The sequence below is a fragment of the Helianthus annuus genome, chromosome 3 (genome assembly GCF_002127325.2).
Source record: "Helianthus annuus cultivar XRQ/B chromosome 3, HanXRQr2.0-SUNRISE, whole genome shotgun sequence".
NCBI lineage: Eukaryota > Viridiplantae > Streptophyta > Magnoliopsida > Asterales > Asteraceae > Helianthus > Helianthus annuus.
Genome location: NC_035435.2, coordinates 153,337,485 through 153,357,769, shown reverse-complemented (window position 1 = coordinate 153,357,769; position 20,285 = coordinate 153,337,485). Strand labels below are relative to the sequence as shown.

The window sequence follows — 20,285 nt, the reverse complement described above, 5'->3', positions numbered from 1 at the left end:
TTTACTCTTTAGAATTTGAATAACCAGTACATTTAATATGATTAAAAAACTAACTATTTAACAATAAAAGCAAGTCGATTATCTTCCGCGAAGGACATTAAAGGTAATTAATTATCTAAATGTTTTACAACTTAAAAATTAAAATGACCTATTAGTATACAATTCAAAATAGACAACATTTATTCCTGAAAAGTGCTTAAACAAGCATCATCTTACGTTAAACCAGTGTGCCTACGTTTACGTTGACCTGCAGACCACAAAAGTCAACACGCCAGCAAGACTCAAAAGTCGCATCAACTTCATGTAATCCAACATAATCAAAGTTGCATCAGTAGCCATTCTTAATCATCTGCACAGAATAAAAAAATACAAAAAAATCAGTTCAGTTTCACACTTGCATAACCACACACACATACTGTTTTCAGTTTTCACACACCATTTGGGGTGCAATCGTTTCGTGCAGAATAGTCATGAGCCGTCGACATTGATAACTGTGTCGTCGAAAACGAGTTCTTCCCACTAGCTCCTTCGAGACTCGACCACGGTTCCCTCTGTTCGGGCCACTCGTCAAAAAACGGACGCATCATGTGTTGCTGCTGCTCGTGTTTGACTTCAACCGGTGACTCAATTTTACTTCCAAATAAGCAATGTTGTTGACTTGGCTTTGACCCTGGTGTAGTAGCATTGATCACAGGCTCAAATGCATTAACCATGGTTAGTTGTGGAGACTTCGTTTGTAAATATGAGGCGGTTCTCGACTCCATTAACGAAGTTGAAGAAATTTGTTTGGGCACAAGACACCATGAACTGTCGGCATTAGATTCCATCGTTACAGCCCTCGCACTTGAAGCTCCAGACGAGTAATTTATATCATCCACATTGATAGTTAACCCTTGATCATACCTACATGTTATTATATTCATAATTATCTTCTTCGTAACCACCATACATGATTATGAAATCTAAAAGCATTTGAAAATCACTTTAAGTAACTTTTGACCCGTTGGATACTGTTTTTAATGTTAATATAATCAGGATTAATTTATCCATCTTCCAAACATAATAAACTATAGAGTAAAATGCCATTTTCGTCCCCGAGGTTTGGCCAGTTTTGCGACTTTCGTCCAAAGGTTTGTTTTTCCGCATCTGGATCCAAAAGGTTGGAAATCTTGCCATTTCATTTGAGGTTTGTTTTTCCGCATCTGGATCCAAAAGGTTTGAAATCTTGCTATTTTTATCCGGCTCGTTAACTCCTTCCATTTTTCTCCGTTAAGTCGGGGGTATTTTCGTCTTTTTTGTTAACTTAAAGGGCAATTCAATACCTCTGAAAATGACCAAATTGCCCTTTAGGTTAAAAAAAGACAAAATCATCCCTGACTTAACGGAGAAAAATGGATGGAGTTAACGAGCCAGATGAAAATAGCAAGATTGCAAACCTTTTGGATCCAGATGCGACAAAACAAACCCTTAGACGAAAGTCGCAAAACTGGCCAAACCTCAGGGACGAAAATGACATTCTACTCTAACTATAATTGGACTTCAAGTTTATATAATCAGATATCAGTTCCAAAACACATCCAAACACCCCTTTACTCGGTACAACTATATCTTTATCGGATATTGCATAAATGCTCAGACATTAATAAACATAATTGTGTGAGCAAGTACCTAAAATTGTTGTTGTTGTTGTTGTTGATCCCATAGGAACTAGCATGCACCTGCAGCTTAGATGCGTTACTCCCAAAATCGATAGTCCCGGAATTCGTGGTGGGGTACAAGTGCGAATTCTGGAAGGTTCCATTGCTAAGATTCTGGTAACTTCTATTACCACTACCAGTGCTGCTTACAGCGGTGACACGTGTTGATAATGACTGAGAAGCAGATTGAGATTCCACAGGCTTTCTTGAACGATTTCTGCCACGATGCATGTGGCGTTCGCAGTATTTGGAGTCGGGATAGGCATCTTTCGCGCATCTCCATTTTTTGCCGTCGGTCCTTCGACACCTTCCCGGCTCTGGATCAAACTTCTTACCATAATATGAACAATATCCCAAAGCTTCAAAAAAACAAGATTGCATACGATTAGTTAAAAAGTACAGAGTAATATATACAGATAACAGAAGAATGCACGGTTAATAATAAAAAAAAGATATTAAATAAATTCCAAATGATAATCTATCCATTATATATAACAGTATGTTAATGTAGGGATGTAATTTGGGTCATGTTCATAGGTTGGTGGATCGAACCTAAATACAACAAAAACCTAAATATTGTGTCAATCACATGAACCCGAACACAACACGAGTTTTCGCAAATTGACAAACACAACTCAACCCGAAATTTTATACTACTCAAAAACTATAAATTTACAACCAAAACACAAATAAGTTTAAATTACAAAACATGATGCACATTTCTCTTTTACTTCTTAAAACTTTGGCATAAAATACCCCATAAAGTTAAGTTATTACACAATATACACTTTAAAAGAAGCTGGTAAAACAGGTCACCCATAAACCAGGTAGGCTGACCCGAAACCGACCCAAACCCACAAATTTTATGTTAGGTATTCTGCATTAAAACCAATTAAACAAACAAGAATCCTATGTATTCACCAACAAAAATGACACACATGCTCAAATTATCAACTTGATACCCCAATAAAACCAACAATAAATTCATCAAACAATCAATTTATTGAAACAATAAAGATTATTTTCCTCAAAAACAGGAAGACCAATATGGTAAAACAACCAGCATCAGATATTTCAAATGGATCTTACGATATAAATACTTTTTACGAAAATATTACAATAAAAATAAAATAAAGGGCCCACCCGCAAACTCACCAGGTCGACCCAAACACGATATGAAACTGACCCGAACCTGTTTATACTAAACTCAAACCCACGAATTCCGTATTAGGTTCTTATCGTGTCGGATATCATACCTCTTTAGTATGTTAGGTGTTCTACATTAAAATCAATTTGATTAACAAGAACCCTATGCATTCACCAATAAATATGACAAACACATGTTTGATATGAAAATATGAAAGTGAAATGAGCAATAAATTTACTAAATAACAACTTCATCAAACAATCAATTTATCAAAAACAAAAACAGATCTTAAAAAAAAATGCAAAAAAAAAAAAAAAAAAAAAAAAAGATAGAATCTTTACAAAGACTTACAGTTAGGATTATTAAAAAAGGTAGCGGATAAAGCTTCGAGACTCCTTCTAATAGGAACAACAAGATCATAAGGAACAGGAACACCTGCAACTAAGTACTTGTAAATGAGAGCTTGATGTTCGAGTTCCTGCCACTGCACCGGCGTGAAAGGCGGGCGGTAACCGGTGCCAGCAGCCACTGTGGTGCTGCCACTCATCTCCGTCTGTCGGTTTTCAAGAAAGAAACTGCAGGAAACAGATGAGACAGGTGAGATATACGTGGATGGATGGGGAGAGAGAGAGAGAGAGATTGTTTGGTTACCTTTGAAGACGCAGATCTAGGGTTTGGCCATGCGTGGTCACAAAGGAATCCGGATGTGGGGATGAAATGTTGTTAGTATTTTCATTTTAATGTTTTTGTTAAGGATAAGTCTCATGTAATTTATTCTAGAATCTTTTATACCAAACCTATAGGTATAGGATTTAGATATTTTCTAGATCGAACAAGTTACACATCTTCTAATTCCAAATGGGCTGTTTGTTTACCTTTTAATGAGTTTTTCTTTTAAATGTATACTTCATTAACGAAAACGCCGACCAAACAAACAGAAAAAAGAAACTACATATTTACAAAAGAGACCCAATCCTTCCACTCTACCCCTTTGTATTTAGATCTATACGAAAACCAAAAATGACCCAACGCTTTGATTTCACTCAAAATTCTATCAATTCTGACAGGAACGTTCGAAAACTTCAAATTGTTTCTCGCACGCCACAAACTCCAACAAGTCAGCATAATGATACCTTGCACCGCAACCTTTTTTCTATCCGAAACTCTTAGGTTAGAATGTAAACACAGCAGGTCTTTGGTCGAGAAGGCAAAAATATTCGGGATCTTACACCACGAAGAAATCCCATTCCAAATGATGGCAGCCACCCTACACCCTATGAAGACGTGATCCACCGTTTCATCTTCCGAGTTGCACATCGGACACGAGATATCTTCAATGGCGATGTTCCTTTTTCTCAACATTTCACCCGTCGGGAGTTTATTCATCTTCATCCTCTAACTATGAATGTTAACTTTAGTCGGAACCCACCGACACCAATCCATGACGAACCAAGAACCCGCAGCGATGTCACTAAACAAGAGTCGTTTAGTCGCTTTGACAGAAAAGGTCCCGTCCTTTCCAGCCTACCAAGACCATGCATCCTTGCCATCCGAAAGCCGAACTCCTGAAATCAGCGAAGACAACAGCTGAACGTTGTCCAGTTGCTCCGCCGAGAGCTGCAGCGCACGCCATTCCCAATTAAAAATCAAATCGTCTCCTTGCATCGAAACCTTTTCAGCCACTTTGCATTTTTTATAAACCTTCAAAGAAAAAAGCTCAGGGAATCTAACCTTAAGGGGCTCGCTTATGATCCAGGGATCCAGCCAAAACGAAATGTCTTCTCCGTTTCTAATCTCGCCTTTTAGAAAATTCCATAGCGGAACCCCTCCCACCTTTGATTTAATGAAAACCTTGGCAATGTTGCTCCACGTACCAGACAAGGATTTTTTGAAATTGACGACTTCCCATCCCACCATATTAGCGTGAATGGAGTCGATCACTTTCTTCCATAAATTGCTACTTTCCGTCTTGTACCGCCATCCCCATTTCGTTAAAAGGGAGATGTTAACCTCTTTTAACTTGCAAAGACCCAAACCTCCTTTTTTATGTCGGGCCACCCGATCCCACTTAACCCAATGCATCTTTCTTTGTTCCTCCGAGCCGCCCCAAAGAAAACTTTTAATCAAAGATTCCAAATCCGACACAACCTTTTTGGGGGCTTTGTATAACGAGAAGTAGAACGTCGGCAAGCTTTCCAAAACCGACTTAATAATAACAACTCTTCCTCCAATAGACAAAAGGTGAGACTTCCACTTAGCAAGGCGGCTCCTAAACGTATCATAAACCGGTTGCCAATTGGAAGTTCGGTTCATATTAGCACCGACTTTCAATCCGAGATATTTAAAGGGAAGAACGTCCGGAATACACCCGAACTCATTGGCCAAAACTCCAACTTCCTCCATGCTAACCCCAACACCATAAAGATTAGATTTGTTAATGTTAATCTTCAAACCCGAACAAAGATAGAAACAACGAAGAATTCTCATGATATTTCCCATTTCCTCTTTAGACCACTCCCCCAACACAATATCTTCGTCTGCATAGAGGAGGTAAGACAAGACTGGACCATTATTAGGGGTACGAATACCGTTGATGACTCCTGCCTCCCTTGCCCGCGAAAACATACGAGAAAGACCTTCCATCACAACTAAGAACAAGAAAGGAGATAAAGGATCTCCTTGTCTCATACCTTTCTCACACCGAAACTGGAACGTCGGGGCCCCGTTCACAAGAATAGAGGATCTAGCCGACTTAAGAATACCCATAATCCATTTACACCAAATATTCGGAAAGCCCATATGCCGAAGGATATTCACCACGAACGACCATCTAACGTTGTCGTAAGCTTTTTCAATGTCAATCTTGAAAAACAAACCCGCTTTTTAGTTCATCACTTAATGATTCAGACTGTTTGTTTCATGAGCAGATGTCTAAATGGTTCATACATTTGTCTCTGAATAGTTAAGTATTATACAGAGGTTGGATGTTGCAAACATCATCTTGTGTTGCATGGTACCGAAAACATTTGGGGAAAGAGGGTGTGTATTTCACCGATGACACTGAAGAGACAAGACCATTTCAACTGATTAGTTTTTTGAAAGAACTTAATATTACTTTAACCAAATTTTTTCTTAAAAACCAGAGTTACTATATATTTATGAAGAGTAAGGTAAATACAAGGGTAAATTTCTATTCCATTTCTTGAGGGAATAAAAAAACACACCTCGTTAAGGAATGAAAATGCTCTCTATGGAAGAGAGTTACATTTCTTACAAAATGGCCCATTCCATTCATACTGACCAACAACATGTTTTCTTTCGTTTGATCGGAATGTCCCAACCAATTCAGCTTCAATTTATGCATACCAAACACTATCTTAGGGAGTACGGTGGGAGTCTGGGAGGGTCTAGTGACACCCGGCCTTGTCCGAGGACACCAACCTTCCGGGTTCCAGGGTTTTTTTCCACTAAAATTCGGTGTTGGCTCATCGATCATCGAGGAGAAGAAAGGAAAGCCCACAGAGGTTCAAAATGGAAGGTGTCTTCAATTGTGTGGGTTATTTTTTGCAGGTAAGTTGTTTTGATTTTTTTTTACAGGTTCTCTTTAATGAAGGGAGTAAGAATAAGAAGAAGAAGGTTTTTAGATTTTTAATAAAGCCTCTCAAATTATCATATATTTTTTCAAATTAACCCTAAAGTTTGTTTGAAATTTAAAGGGACCTTAAACTATAATAATTCAAATATAATAAATTTGGTTTATTTGCTTGTTATACGATATACAGTTAAACTAACATGATTTCTATATGCGTTTGACGGGTTTATATTGCAAATTATATAAGATTATGGTATTTATCCATTCATACTGTGAATTTATAGGGTTAGATGGTGTTCATGAAGAGCTTGGATGAAAACTTGAAGAAGCAAGGTAGAACTACGCAAAATAGTGCGACAAGGAAGAATCTGAACTTCAAATGGGCATATCTTGAGCTAGAAAATAAGTTACGGGGCTTATAATATATGAATCCTGTCTGTTTCAACGAGACGACTGCAAAAAAGGTTTGAAGATGAAACGGGCAATACTTTTTTAACAAGGGTACGAGTGGTACTCATCGGTAAGGGTTCGGCGCACTCGTAGTGTTATTGTTGGGTTTGTGGGCTTTAATTATGTGAGTACTCGTCATACTCCCTTTAAGGGTACATTTCGTACCTGTCCCAGATGGGCCGAGACACGTAGAAACCCTAGATTTCAGTATTTAAGGCCCCATGATGGCTGGAAACCTTAGAGGACGCGATTTGGAGGCGTAGAAAGCTTTTTAGGAGCAGAACTGAAGATCTGGAGGTCTAGAAGCTTGAGGATTGAAGATCCTACCATTCAATTCGCGTTTAATCACGCATATCGATTCAGTTAGCGTTTTCAGTTTTTATCAATCAATGACTTTTTTTAGATCTGGTTTTGGTTTGTTTTACTTTTTTCATACTAGGCTAAGCTTATGTAGCCATTTAGGCTAAGAAGATTCTTGTTCTGGTTTGATTTAAACATTGGTTATTTGGATATTATGATGTGCAAGGTTGGAGAACTCGCTAGTCGCTAGTCGGCCGGTGAGGTGGGGACTAGCGACTACTTGGGATTACTCGAGATTAATCGGATCGGGTTTTATATGTAATTTTCAGTTTTATGTATACATATACACATGTTTATAGGTATATATTTTAAGTAGCTAGGTTTTAGCTCTTACTCAACTCATTTTTTTAAGTATACAAGATTAATTGTTGGAATTCACATGGTTTGGTTGGAAACTGGCCGAAATTTAGAGGTTTTAGCTAGAATATACAAGTTTTTGCCAGAATCTGGTCAGAATCGCCGATTTTTGGCTGGCCGACTAGGTCCGAATCGGCCCAATTAGGCCCGACTAGGCCCGACTAGCGATTAATGGACTGATTAATGTAACACCCCAAATTTCGTATGTTGTAAAATAATATTATTTTCATGATGTTAAATGACGGAAAACGGTAACCATAAAACGGTACCGTAAGAAAATGATAGTAAGCTTAAATATATGTGTGTAACTAAGTTAAACAAAGAAAAGAGACCAAGTTAGTGTGGAAAATTAGTAATATGAGCAAACTTTAAAAGTCAAGGGGCTAAATGTATAAATGTGGAATGAAATCTAATAAAAAAAAAAGACTAGTTTTTGTGGGTATGTGTGTGTACGTACGGGACAAAGAGCAGGAAGGGGGAAACCCTTCTCCATCAAGCTTTGCAAGAAATCCAAGAAATTAAGGAGGATTAAGGCTAGGTCTTTGATGCATGAGTTTAGATTCATGATTCCTTAAGTGTTCTTGACATCAAGTAAGTCAAAATTCATGATTTGGTAATGTTTGATTTAGTGGGTTATGTGAAATTGTGAATTCGTATGGAATCAAATACGAATGCATGATGATATGAACATGTAGAAATTGAAATTATGCTTGAATTTCTCTATGATGATGAGTTAGGATAAAACCCACTTGTGTGTCAAAGATGATCAAAATTTATGAAATTCTACATGCTAAATTAGATTAATGTTGATGATATTTTGATGAATAGATGATTTAGAACAATATGTATATGCTCATGGTGGTGAAATGAGAAGTTGAGAATGCTTATGTGGGTCAATGGATGAACTAGGGAAAAACATGCTTTAATTACTTGTACATTATGCTTAGACATTAGTACGCACACCAAGTGTTTGATGAAATGACTAGGTGAAGTTAGAAAGTGAGATTGTTTACAAAAATTTGGTAATTTGGCATAGAATGTGATAGTGTTGTATTTGATTATGAAGTTAGCATGAGATACGTGTTTTGGATGAAATACATGTGGGTGGTTGGTTGATGATGTGATTCGGGAAAAGTATGCTTTAGGAACTAGTACCCTATGCTTGAATGGTGGTGCACACCATGAGTCGGATTAGTAGCTAAATGATAAATTGATATGGATGTGCACTAAAGGTAGAGAAATTTATTAGCAAAGAAGGATGTTAAGATTACGTTAAATTGTTAACTTGTATGTGATTGACAATTGTAAGATTATAAAAGTATATGGTACGTAGTTGGATCAATGTATGAATGTGTGATGACATGATAAATTATATGAGTTTGAAAAGATATGACTTGAGTATATGCTTTATGTTTGTTAGAAATTGACTAATGAAAGTCAAATGTTGAGTATAGGATTAATGTGATTGATGATTATGTGTGGTCTTGCGTGCTAACAAGGATATTAATGTATTGACATGTAAGGATAAATAACATGTCTACGGACTCAAGCACGGAGGCTAGCGGGTCAAAAGTAAGCATGGAACCTATGCTTGAACTTGGTCGCTCAAGGTAAGTGAATTTTGTAGTCACTTCTTAGTTTGTTTAAGTAATATAATGCTTTATCTAATTAAACATGATGTTGATGTCAAGTATGTGTTGAAGTCTTTCGTTGTAAATAATGGGAATAAAGTAGATTAAAACGCCCTTGATGGGTATATTGGGCGAACAATCTTAAAAGTAGTTTATAAGGAAGCTATTCGATTAGTGTAATGGTTTTGGTCAAGTATAAAAGTGGGGAGTATGGTTTTGTAAACCATAGACCATATAATGCGCAAACACCTTAACGGGTCAAAATAAGCTTTTGAGCAAAATGGATGGAAAAAGTTGTAAGGTATCCGGGAATGACTCCTTTATAGTAGATGACCTTGGAATTATTAGGTTCATGTAAAGTTGAGGTTAAACCAACAAGTTATGTTGTCAAATATATGAATGGGTCAATTACGTCAAAAATGATTATTAAGTCGTAGGTGTAAGTAAAGGTTTTTCTTAATCCGGGTGTGGGATTTTAGGTCCACATGATAGAGGACCAAATTACGATCATGTAGGAAGAAACGGGAGGTTAAACGGGTAAACGGTTCAAAAGTTATGCGCGTTTTAGTGCGTACGGACGACGAAACGAATCTGCAGAAAAAGGCATTTTCTAGAGGGCGTCGCCGACGGGGTTAGGGCCGTCGCCGACGGGCTCTAGAAAACTAGTTTTTCTCCGACGCCTTAATTACCTGTCTACGGGTTTTTGGGCTACGGGTAAATGCAAGGCCCGTCGCCGACGGCCCTAGGGGCATCGGCGACGGCCTTCCCAAGTCCCAAAAGCTGAAATCTCGTTATTTAAGTTAATTTATGTACCGTGGGCTTCGGTTTGATATCCGTGGACTACGGTGGACTTTCCAAACATGATTTTGATGGTTCCTTAGATGTTTATGGGCTATAAAGCTAAGTTTAAGACCCATGTTAATAATGTATGATTATGTAAGAGGTACGCGTGATCTAGTACGTGTTCGTTAAAGTATGTACGTATGTAGATGTGTATGTATGCATGTATAAAGATATGTACGAGTGTATGCATGTACGTAACGATGTAGGAAGGGTATGTATGTATGTAGAAATGTATGTATGTATGCAAATGTGTATTTGTGTATGTATGGGAGTACGTGTGATCGTAGGCATGAATGTAGAGACGTATGAATGTAGGTACGTATGTAGAAGCGTATTTATGCATATATGAAGATACGTATGATAGTATGTATGTATATATGTGAAGGCGTAGAAATGTATGTATGTATGCAAATGTGTATTTGTGTATGTATGGGAGTACGTGTGATCGTAGGCATGAATGTAGAGACGTATGAATGTAGGTACATATGTAGAAGTGTATTTATGAATATATGAAGATACGTATGAGTGTAGGCATGTATGTATTGAGGTATGGATGTATGCAAGAGTATATGTAAGTATGATTTTGGATACGTTAAGTGTTAATGATATTAATCATGTACCTGGAAAACGAAGATTTACGCAGGTACATTATTGAAGACTCACAAGGGAATGGATACGCTAATGATATGCTTAAAGTTAGAGAGAAAGCTGAATGGAAAGTGTACATGTATTGAGTCTTGTTTATGTATTGTATACTAATGTGATGAATGTATGTGGTGAGTGCAGGTTGTACGAATCACGGGTGGTTATCACGAGGAATAGAGCTCGAAGAGCGAGTCACAAGCTAGATTGTACGGGAATAACTGAATATGTATTATTAGTAATCAGGGCTTATGCTTTATTTTTTTGTAAAAGATACATATTAAAACGTACTTTCAAGTAAGTCATGACGTTAATAATGAAAGAAATTTTATGGCATGAGTTTCCGCTGCGACTTTTTGTCAAATACGAATTAGGGCGTAACAATTAACAAAAAATTACTCTCACTGGCCGACTAGCGATTAATCGCCGCCTAGTCGTGATTTTTACAACACTGATGATGTGTATAATTACTTGTTATTGTTGGTTTTAAATCTAATTTGTGTGGTCTTGATGATCTTCCCATGATGTTATGTATGTTAAATTCAACACGCATGATCTTTATGTTATAAAAGTGCACTTATGATCTGAGGCTTGAAACCCTAACCAATAATAGACAAATTGGTGACATAACTAGTAAAACTTGTGAGCTACCTAAGGAAAGGATCTAGAAACTAGTTAGAATTTCATATATGGTTGATCTTGATTAGTTCGTAAGTTTCAATGTTTGTTGATCAGTCACGAACCCAACCTAGAAACCTTAAATCATAAAGGATGCCAAAACTTGCTTCACAAGATCAAGTTTTGGTGTGTGTCTCTAACATTGATTCTATACTTTTGTTGGAGTTACTCATACTACATTAGGGTGTAAGGAGTGGTTAAACACTTGAGAGTGGCAAACTAAACACCAATGAGAGTGTGCCATGTCAAAGTGGTAAACTATGCTCAAAAGTGTTGGCAATGGTTTAAACTCTCGGTGAAGTGGTAAACTATTTAAAAAAAAGGAAAAAGGTGTGATTAGTTGAGACGGGAATGGACCCCACCCCACACTACCCTCTCTCTCTCACATACACTCTTCCCCGAATCGGCGAGCCCTCCCCGCGTGACCAAACAAACCGCTTCGGCAAAGGGTTGGCGGCGGTGTTTGCCGCGCAGCAATAGGGTTTGCCGAACCCTTTGCCGAGCCCACTCCGGACACCCTTAGCTCTATTATTCACATCCGCACTAAATCAGATTCCACTAATTTCTAGCTTTTCTTACCAAAGGTATATTTATCTTATTAGGGGAGAAGGGGTGGTTCACCAGTGATAGATTCTATCACTCCCACTATCCAATCAAATCATGCTATGTCATCAACCAAATTTCTATCACTAGTGATAGAAATGTAGGGGGGGTGGTATGACTAGTGATGGAATTCTATCACTCCCAATTTTTTTTTAATTTTCATTTTAAAATTAGAAAATTTTAATTTTATTTTAAAACAAAATTATAAATCTCACTAATTTTTAAATTTTTTATTTTAAATTAGAAATTAACAATAAAACACTAAAATTAAAAATTTCATTAAATTTAAAACATACTACTTCAATTTAACATACTAGAAACATACAATTTAAAAAAAAAAAACCTACTCCTCGTCCGAATCCGGAAACTCCAAACCTAGAGAACCTACTAGTTCGATTAAATCGTATCTCAACCGAAAGTGAGTTTCTTCATTACGCAATTCTAGTTGGATATTTTGTGGAAGTTGAACTTGTGTAGGAGGATCCGGCACCCAATACGGGGATATTGCACGTCCGTCTTGTTTGATCAGCATATTGTGCAATATGATACATGCATACACTATGCTATGTATTGATTTCTTGCTCGTCGCACGAACCGGTCGGTGTAGTATACCCCATCTACCCTTTAAAACACCAAATGCCCTCTCAACATCTTTTCTTGCCGATTCTTGCAATTTTTTGAACGCCTTTTCTTTAGCCTTGACAGGAAATGAGGGAGCTTTCACAAAAATAGACCAAGACGGGTAGATACCATCCACAAGATAAAAGCCTCGTCTGTAATGTCGACCGTTAACATAGAAAGGAGAGGAAGGTGCGGTACCATCCGTTACGCTTTGGAACAACGGCGACGTGTGCAACACATTGATGTCGTTGTTTGAACCTGGAACACCGAAATACGAATGCCAAATCCATAAATCATTCGACGCTACCGCTTCTAGTATGATGGTTGGTCTTTTGATGTCTCACCTAACATACGCCCCTCGCAACTCTCTTGGACAATTTTTCCACTCGATATGTGTACAATCGATGCTACCGAGCATCCCGGGAAAATACCATCTAGCCTCGTGTGCGGCGTAAATACGTGAGATGTCGTGGCTCGTCGGTTTACGTAAAAACTCTTTAGCATATAACTTAATGACCGCGTTGCAAAAAAAATTGCAAACATTCACATGAAGTTCTGGCCGACATAGCTAGGTATTCATCATATTGATCGGGAGGGTTACCTGTCGCTAGTTGGCGAATAGCGGACGTGCATTTTTGTATCGGCGTGAAACTTGGTTTGCCCCTCGCATCGTAACCTTTTTGAAACCATTCCTCGCTTGCTTCGATGTCTCCAACAATCTTTAAAAATAATTCTTTGGGTAAACGAAACCGATCTCTAAACGTTTCGGCATTGTATAGCGGGTTTTCCACAAAATAATCGTTCATCAAAACTTCGTTGGTACGTATACGATCACGGTCGACCATCTTCTTCTTTGGGCGGGACGACTCGGCATCAAGCTCGTTATACACCGACACAAAATATTTTAGCGTCTCGTTGTCGGAAGACGACTCAGTATCGGTATCGCTAGACATCGGAAACGTCGAATCCGTAGGGAATTCCATTTGAGAAAGATATAAAAATTGTGTGAAATGGGTTTAAATTGGTTTAAAATATGTAGATTGGTGTGTGTAAAATGGTTAAAATGTAGATATATAAATAGATAAATGGTTTGAAAGGTTTTTTTTTTTTAATCAATATAACCGTTTTAAAACGGTCAAATTACGTTCAAACGGTCGAATTTTTCAAACATCAACGCGTTATAGGTTCAACGCGTTTTATTCTTCACGCGTTATTGTACCACCGGCGGCGATGTTCCGTGATGAATCAACGAGTGATGGGGTGGTATAACGGAACCACCCCGTGTGCTCTTAAGATCCATCTGAATAGTCTGGTGGTGATTTTTGGTTAGTGTTCATCCTATTTATGAAACACTCGTTTATGGGGAAAACTATTTGAACATGTTCAATAAATTGATTATTTAAGGAAGTTATTATTCAATGAATTTATTGTTCGTTTTATAGCGTATCCAGTTTTGATATTTTGAGCATGTGTTTGTCATATTTATTGGTGAATGCATCTTGTTTATTTAAATGACTTTAATGTAGAACACCTAACATACAATCAAGAGGTATGACTTTTCCGACATATGAAAGTTACTTAAAAAAAAAAGAATTTTCCGACATGATGAAAACTTAACACAAAATTTGTTGTTTTGGGTACGTTGGCCTACCAGGTTTATGGGTGACCCCTTTATTCCTTAACATATGTATACTTGTTAATAAATTCAATATTTTAGACAAGGATCCAAAATTTTTTGACAGTGGCTATCTTCATTGGTGATCTAATGTTAGGTTGGTTACTAATAAGACAAAAATTTGAGTAATTAAAAAAATTAAAAAAGTAATTTATACCAACCAAAGTTGACAACCAGGTTGGTGGAGCAACCTAAACTAATACCCCCAAGAATATACTTAATCAAATAACTTATAAAATTTAAAATTTAACGAAAAACTAAATACACGGTTTTTCTTAATTTATTTTTGTGAACATCCCGATATAAATTTTTTTAAAAACCGAGTTCGTTCAAAAACATGTATTTTTAGATTGGGATGGGTTGTGACTGTGTGTTAAAAATTGAGTAGGGTTGGTGGAAGAAAGAGATATTATTTTTTTAATAAAAGATTGGGTTGATTGGATCACCAGTAGAGATAGTCTGAAGGCGAAAAATGAGACATGCTACAACTGTCAAGCCAAAATGGGTCGGGTCAAAAGAACTACATTAAATTGTGGATTCAAAGCCTTCCTAAATAGGTCGGATCAAAAGAATTATATTAAATTTAATTGTCTGATAAGAAACATAAATATAAAATGCCTTGTCATTTTATTTATCACTGAGTAAAGTCCTATTTGAGTCCCTGTAGTTTGTGTAGTTTAACCATTTGAATCCAAAAACTAAAACTGTCTTGATTTGAGTCCCTGTGGTCTCTAATTTTAACCATTTGAGTCCCTGTGGTCTCTAATTTTAACCATTTGAATCCAAAAACCAAATGTTTCTGATTTGGATGTTGTTTACTTTTGGATTCAAATGGTTAAAATTAGAAACCACAAGGACTCAAATCAAGACAGTTTTGGTTTTTGGATTCAAATGGTTAAACTGCACAAACCACAAGGACTCAAATAAGACTTTACTCTTTATCACTTTTAGATAAATTTATCTATTGAATTCCCAAATACTACAAACCCAAGTCTCGGCATCGACACGGGAATAGTAGTGCCCCTTTATTGGGCTAAATGGGCGGCAAACAAATAGTATCAGGCAGCTGTCTGACACTCTCCTATTGGCTCAACAAATTTACGATTTTATCCCGCTTTAAAATTACGATTTTGCCATTAGTTTAAAATTATGTTATTGCCCCCACTTAAAAATAAATTTACGCTTTCGCTCCCAGCTAGATATTTCAATTTTGACCTCGGTTAAAAGTTACGATTTTGCCCCGTTTCAATTTACAGTTTTGCCATTAGTTTTTTTTCTTTTAAAATTACGATTTTCCCATCAGTTCAAAATTATATTTTTACCCCCACTTAAAAATAAATTTACGCTTTTGCTCCCAGCTAAAAATTCCAATTTTGCCCTCAGTTCAAAATTACGATTTTGTGTTACACCCTTGTTATTATCTAACGTTTATCGTATAATTTAACCTCAAAACCATGTAATTATAGTCACAATTACACTGAAAATACGGGCTTGCTAAAAACTTTTACAATTTAAAGTGATACAACATAATGTGATTTTAATTCATCGTTATAGAATAACGACTAAACAGCAATGCGGAAGCTTCGTTTAGCATGTGTTCGGTACTTGCTCGATGCTTGATCTTCACCCGGGACTAACGACATTCACCTGTGATCAAAACCAACTTAAAAGTCAGTTTTGATAATTAAATAACCAATATAATAAGGAAATTAGGAAAAATGCAACATTGATATCTTGATCCACAAACAATCAGCTCCACCGTAACTTACGGTGGTCACCGTAAGTTACGGTGGCCCCTGAATGTTCAATTCCCCCACCGTAAGTCAGGGGTGTTCTACCGTAAAAGTTTTAGCTCCACCGTAACTTACGGTAGCACCGTAAGTTACGGTGGCCCCTGCATCCCACCTTTCCATTTTTGCCGTTATTTGACACGAAAACTTTCGTATCTTTCAATACGCTTATCCGTTTAACCCACCGTTTCTTCCCATGTGATTGTAATTTGATCCCCCATCATGTGGAGTTAAAATCCAACATCCGGATTAGCAAAACTTAAGACTTTCAAGTCTTCGCTTATTACCCCTTTTCACCAATTTTTGACCCGTTCGTGATTTTATCAAACAACATGATTGTTTGATCCTGATTTCGCATGAACCTTATAATTTCAATGTTGTCTATCATATTAGGTTTAATTCACAAGTTTAGGTATGATCTTAAACCTGTTTATACTTAAAGGATTGTTTTGACCCGTTACGGTATTTAAGCACTTTCGAGCCTAAAATCACTTCTATTGCTTTTAGCATTCCTTCACCACATTTCTTGTCCTATAATCTCCCACCACAACTGTATTTATGGTGGATATAATGTGGTGATCTATGAAAACCAAATTTTTACCTATCGAATCATTATTTTACGGCAAAACTCAAATAGTGCCATTAGACTAATATAATACCTCCTTCGGCTTCTATACTTATTCTAAGTATTTATTCAACCATAAAATTCGTTTCCAAACAACCATTAAAAGTTGTTTGTTCGGTTTACCCAACGAGGGCTTTTTGGTCAATTTCAGTCCCTCGTATTATGACGAAGGCCGTTCACTAATATTTGACCATCATATTACTTCTAACTATCATTCAAAATATGCGTACCTGGTTCGGGTCACTACTGACCCGTTTTAATACCTTGCATTAATGACTTTGCAAATTTTATAGCAAATGCAAACTTCCGTAAGCCGTTTTTCTTTTATCCTGTGAGCATTTGACTTGACAATACTCATTAGTCGTTATTCGTCAAATGGCGCTAAAATCACCATATTATCTGTTTGGTCTAAACGATCAAACCCCTTGCATTAGTATTAAAATGGTATACATACAAATTTACCATTTTCATTATTTATCCCATTTCGGCTTACGCCTTAGAGTATCTTTTAACTTTTACTTACATTTGTCGGCACGCGACTAATTGTCATCATATTCCTATCATTATTATTATTATTAGATTACACTTATAAGGTAATCTTAACGAAAGTTCAAAAACTCTTAGTCATTACATGACCTATTTACCGTTTCGCCCTTTTTACCATGAACCATGGTCTATATCATTTATGTTTGTTCCGACCCGTATCGAAACGCGTCGGAAACCATATTTCGAATAATATCTAGATCACATTCATAACTTGTAGAACGTATAGATATTTTACAAAAGAAGTGTAAGATTCACTTACCTTGCATCCATGCCATGCTTTTCCTTCCGTTCTTGATCCGTTTGACCCGCTTCATTCACAAGCTCCCACCTAGCTTGTCAAGCGTCAAACTATTGTTATCATTTACAAGGCGGTTAAGTTAGTCATTAACCATCACGACTATTCCACCTCACTTATTTTCTATGTCGAAGCTACTATTCGACTTCATGATTAGTTAACCTAGTTTATCAAAGTTAACTACTTCAATCACATGGTTTACAACATTAAGTCTAAATCAACATGATGATTAGAACTCTTCTTGTCCCGTATTTCATTTAACTAGCCATATTATTCAAATAAGCGTTTCGTACTAAATTTCAACATTTGGCTTTCTCCTAGGCATTTTATCAAACACCTAATGTGCATAATTTTACAAATTTACTAACTAGTTATTTCCACCAAGATTTACATCAAAATTCAACCACTATCACTTATAATCAAATACTCAAACTTGCAAATTGTTTAAGTATTTCATGATTACTTAACATGCATGATGATTCTAATCACAATCATATCATCAAATCCATCTTATGACTAATACCCACTTAGCCTAGTGTGAGAATTCATTCAATCATTCAATTCATATCATGTTATGCATGATTTCACTTAGGGTTTTGTTACTAAACATGTATACATCACTAATTCAGTCTTAATTTCTACGATTCATACCAAAATCGCATATAGTGATGTTCATCCAATTTTTACAACTTCACGAATCATCAAGATTTTACATACCTTACGATTCTCTTGTTCGGGTGATCGCAAATTCACGCTCGGTTGTGAATTTGGGCTTCATTTGATCCTTAAATTTGATGGATTTGTTGAAGGTTAGGTTTTGGTTCCATGGGGAGCTCCCTGATGTCGATCCAGAACACACACTTAAAGTGTATGTTTTGTTTTGATTTTTCTTTTTATTAAATAACTTTGTTAAGTTATCCCATTTTAACCCCTCGTGTTTGGTTCGTTACTAAGTAGGCCACAACCTACTTATTTCTAACAATATTCCCATTTATTAACTAGGTTAAACATTCCTAGTTAAATTAGTGGGTTCGGGGAATCTATAACTCAGTTCATTTTAAGTCCCGTTAATTCGGACTTCTTATGAACTTTATTTACTTAAAAACATTTATTCACGTTTTATTAAATATTAGGTTTGTTTATTTAAATCCTAATATTTACCGGGTTATTTTTACCACTAACGGTATTTTACCCGCCCTTTTGTAATAACGGGGTTTAATTACCAAACCCGTTTTTGGGGTGTTACATTTTGCCCCGTAAAAATTCACAATTTTTCCATTAGTTTTTTTTTCACAGCCAAGTTACGATTTTGCTCTCAACTTAAATTTACATTTTGCCTATCGTTTTTCTTTGTTTTCCTAGTGAAACTACAATTTTACCCCCAGTGTAAAATTACAGTCGTGCCGGCAGCTTCTTGGCACTCCCCCGTTGGTCTATTTAATTTACGATTTATCCCCAAATTAAAATTATGATTTCGCCCTCAATTAAAAATTACGTTTTCCCAATCATTATAGTTTTTTTAGTAAAAGTAGAAAACATTTTTTTAATTGGTTGACTCGATTTAATTTTTTCCCGTGTCAAGGAGCCGCCTAACACTCGCTCATTAGTCCTGAAAAATTACAGTTTTGCCCTGATCCGAAAAATATCATTTTACATTTTTTTCCTAGCAAAATTATAGTAGTGTTTTCTTTGATTGATTGAGAATTATTCGGCCCCCGCAACGCGGGCGGGGCATCAACTAGTTTAAGACAAAACAAACATAGATCTGACTACAGTGCTAAAACAACAACTAAGACCGTAGGGTATGGTGGGGCGTGGGTTTGTGGCATGGGTTGACACGTGGCTTGGGGGGCTTCGCTGGGCTGACCCACATTGAAGACGGTATGGTGGGGCAGGGGTTGGGTGGGCTTCGCTGGGCTGACCCAAAAAAATATTTGAATATTTTTTAAAACAACAAATTTAATTTTTTTGATATTTTTAAATAAAGAAAATTACATAAAAAAAATCCTAACGCTTATATTTTTTCTTTATCTCTTCTCTCATCTTCAAGATTAGTTCAAACTCTTCACCCTCTAGGTGATCAATGGGCTGGGATAGAAATTTCAAATCATCTCGTTTTTGTTTCAGGGATCTCTAGCTTCTTTGCTTTTTCGAATTTCGGCCCTTTGTTGTTGGAATACGTTGAATGTATCTAGCTTGCATGCAATGTCATCTAACTGATCGTTGTATATTCCCCTACGCGAGCCCGAACTCCCAACTGAAGGCGATGCCGCTTTCGATCTTGATTTTTGAGCGCGCCTTTTTGCGGCATCTCTTCCATATTCAGGCCGGTTTGGCGAATCATCCAAAAGGTCCTTAAACTCTAGATCTCGAGCATCAGATTGGCTTGGGACGAGGCCCTTGACCTTTTGGAAGACGTGTTAGTTTCGCTACCACTGGGGATATCCGCCCACTTTGGATGGAACTTACAAATCTCCCAACAATGCATGAAACGGAAGTCGCTCCCCACAAATCTCCTAACAAATCTCCAAAAAATAATCATAAATATTAAAATAAGGGCTACAAAATATTTAAAAATACCTAAAGTTGGATGTTGAGATTGTTGAAACCAAGCCCTCGACAATGCAAATTCTTCACTAGCGACCCATTTTTGTTGTTTTCGTTTGCCGGTTTCAAGTGCTTTCTCCGCCTCGATTTTTTTCTTATGACTTCTCTTTTTGATGGGTTTGGAAG

General features: G+C 36.8%; 1 protein-coding gene and 2 long non-coding RNA genes across 4 annotated transcripts; 1 reads left to right on the top strand and 2 right to left on the bottom strand.

Annotated features, from left to right (window-relative positions):
* Window positions 1-83: 83 nt before the first annotated feature.
* LOC110930126 (growth-regulating factor 4) lies at window positions 84-3,600 on the bottom strand. The gene is made up of 5 exons (XM_022173352.2): window positions 3,496-3,600; window positions 3,196-3,419; window positions 1,669-2,056; window positions 437-903; window positions 84-349 (listed from the first exon to the last, which is right to left on the bottom strand). Exons 2-5 carry the CDS (start codon window positions 3,389-3,391, stop codon window positions 342-344), a joined length of 1,059 nt encoding a protein of 352 aa, XP_022029044.1. The 5' UTR covers window positions 3,392-3,419; window positions 3,496-3,600; the 3' UTR covers window positions 84-341.
* Window positions 3,601-8,039: 4,439 nt separating this feature from the next.
* On the top strand, window positions 8,040-11,045 carry LOC110928114. Its single transcript, XR_004888638.1, has 3 exons — window positions 8,040-8,194; window positions 9,127-9,213; window positions 10,864-11,045. It is a non-coding gene; the product is annotated as an uncharacterized LOC110928114 (long non-coding RNA).
* Window positions 11,046-15,735: 4,690 nt separating this feature from the next.
* On the bottom strand, window positions 15,736-18,399 carry LOC110928113. Of its 2 annotated transcripts, XR_002586144.2 has the most exons (3): window positions 18,270-18,399; window positions 17,517-17,585; window positions 15,736-15,943 (listed from the first exon to the last, which is right to left on the bottom strand). It is a non-coding gene; the product is annotated as an uncharacterized LOC110928113 (long non-coding RNA). The 2 variants fall into 2 exon arrangements; XR_004888637.1 differs by having other exon boundaries at window positions 15,736-17,585.
* Between the last annotated feature and the right edge of the window lie 1,886 nt (window positions 18,400-20,285).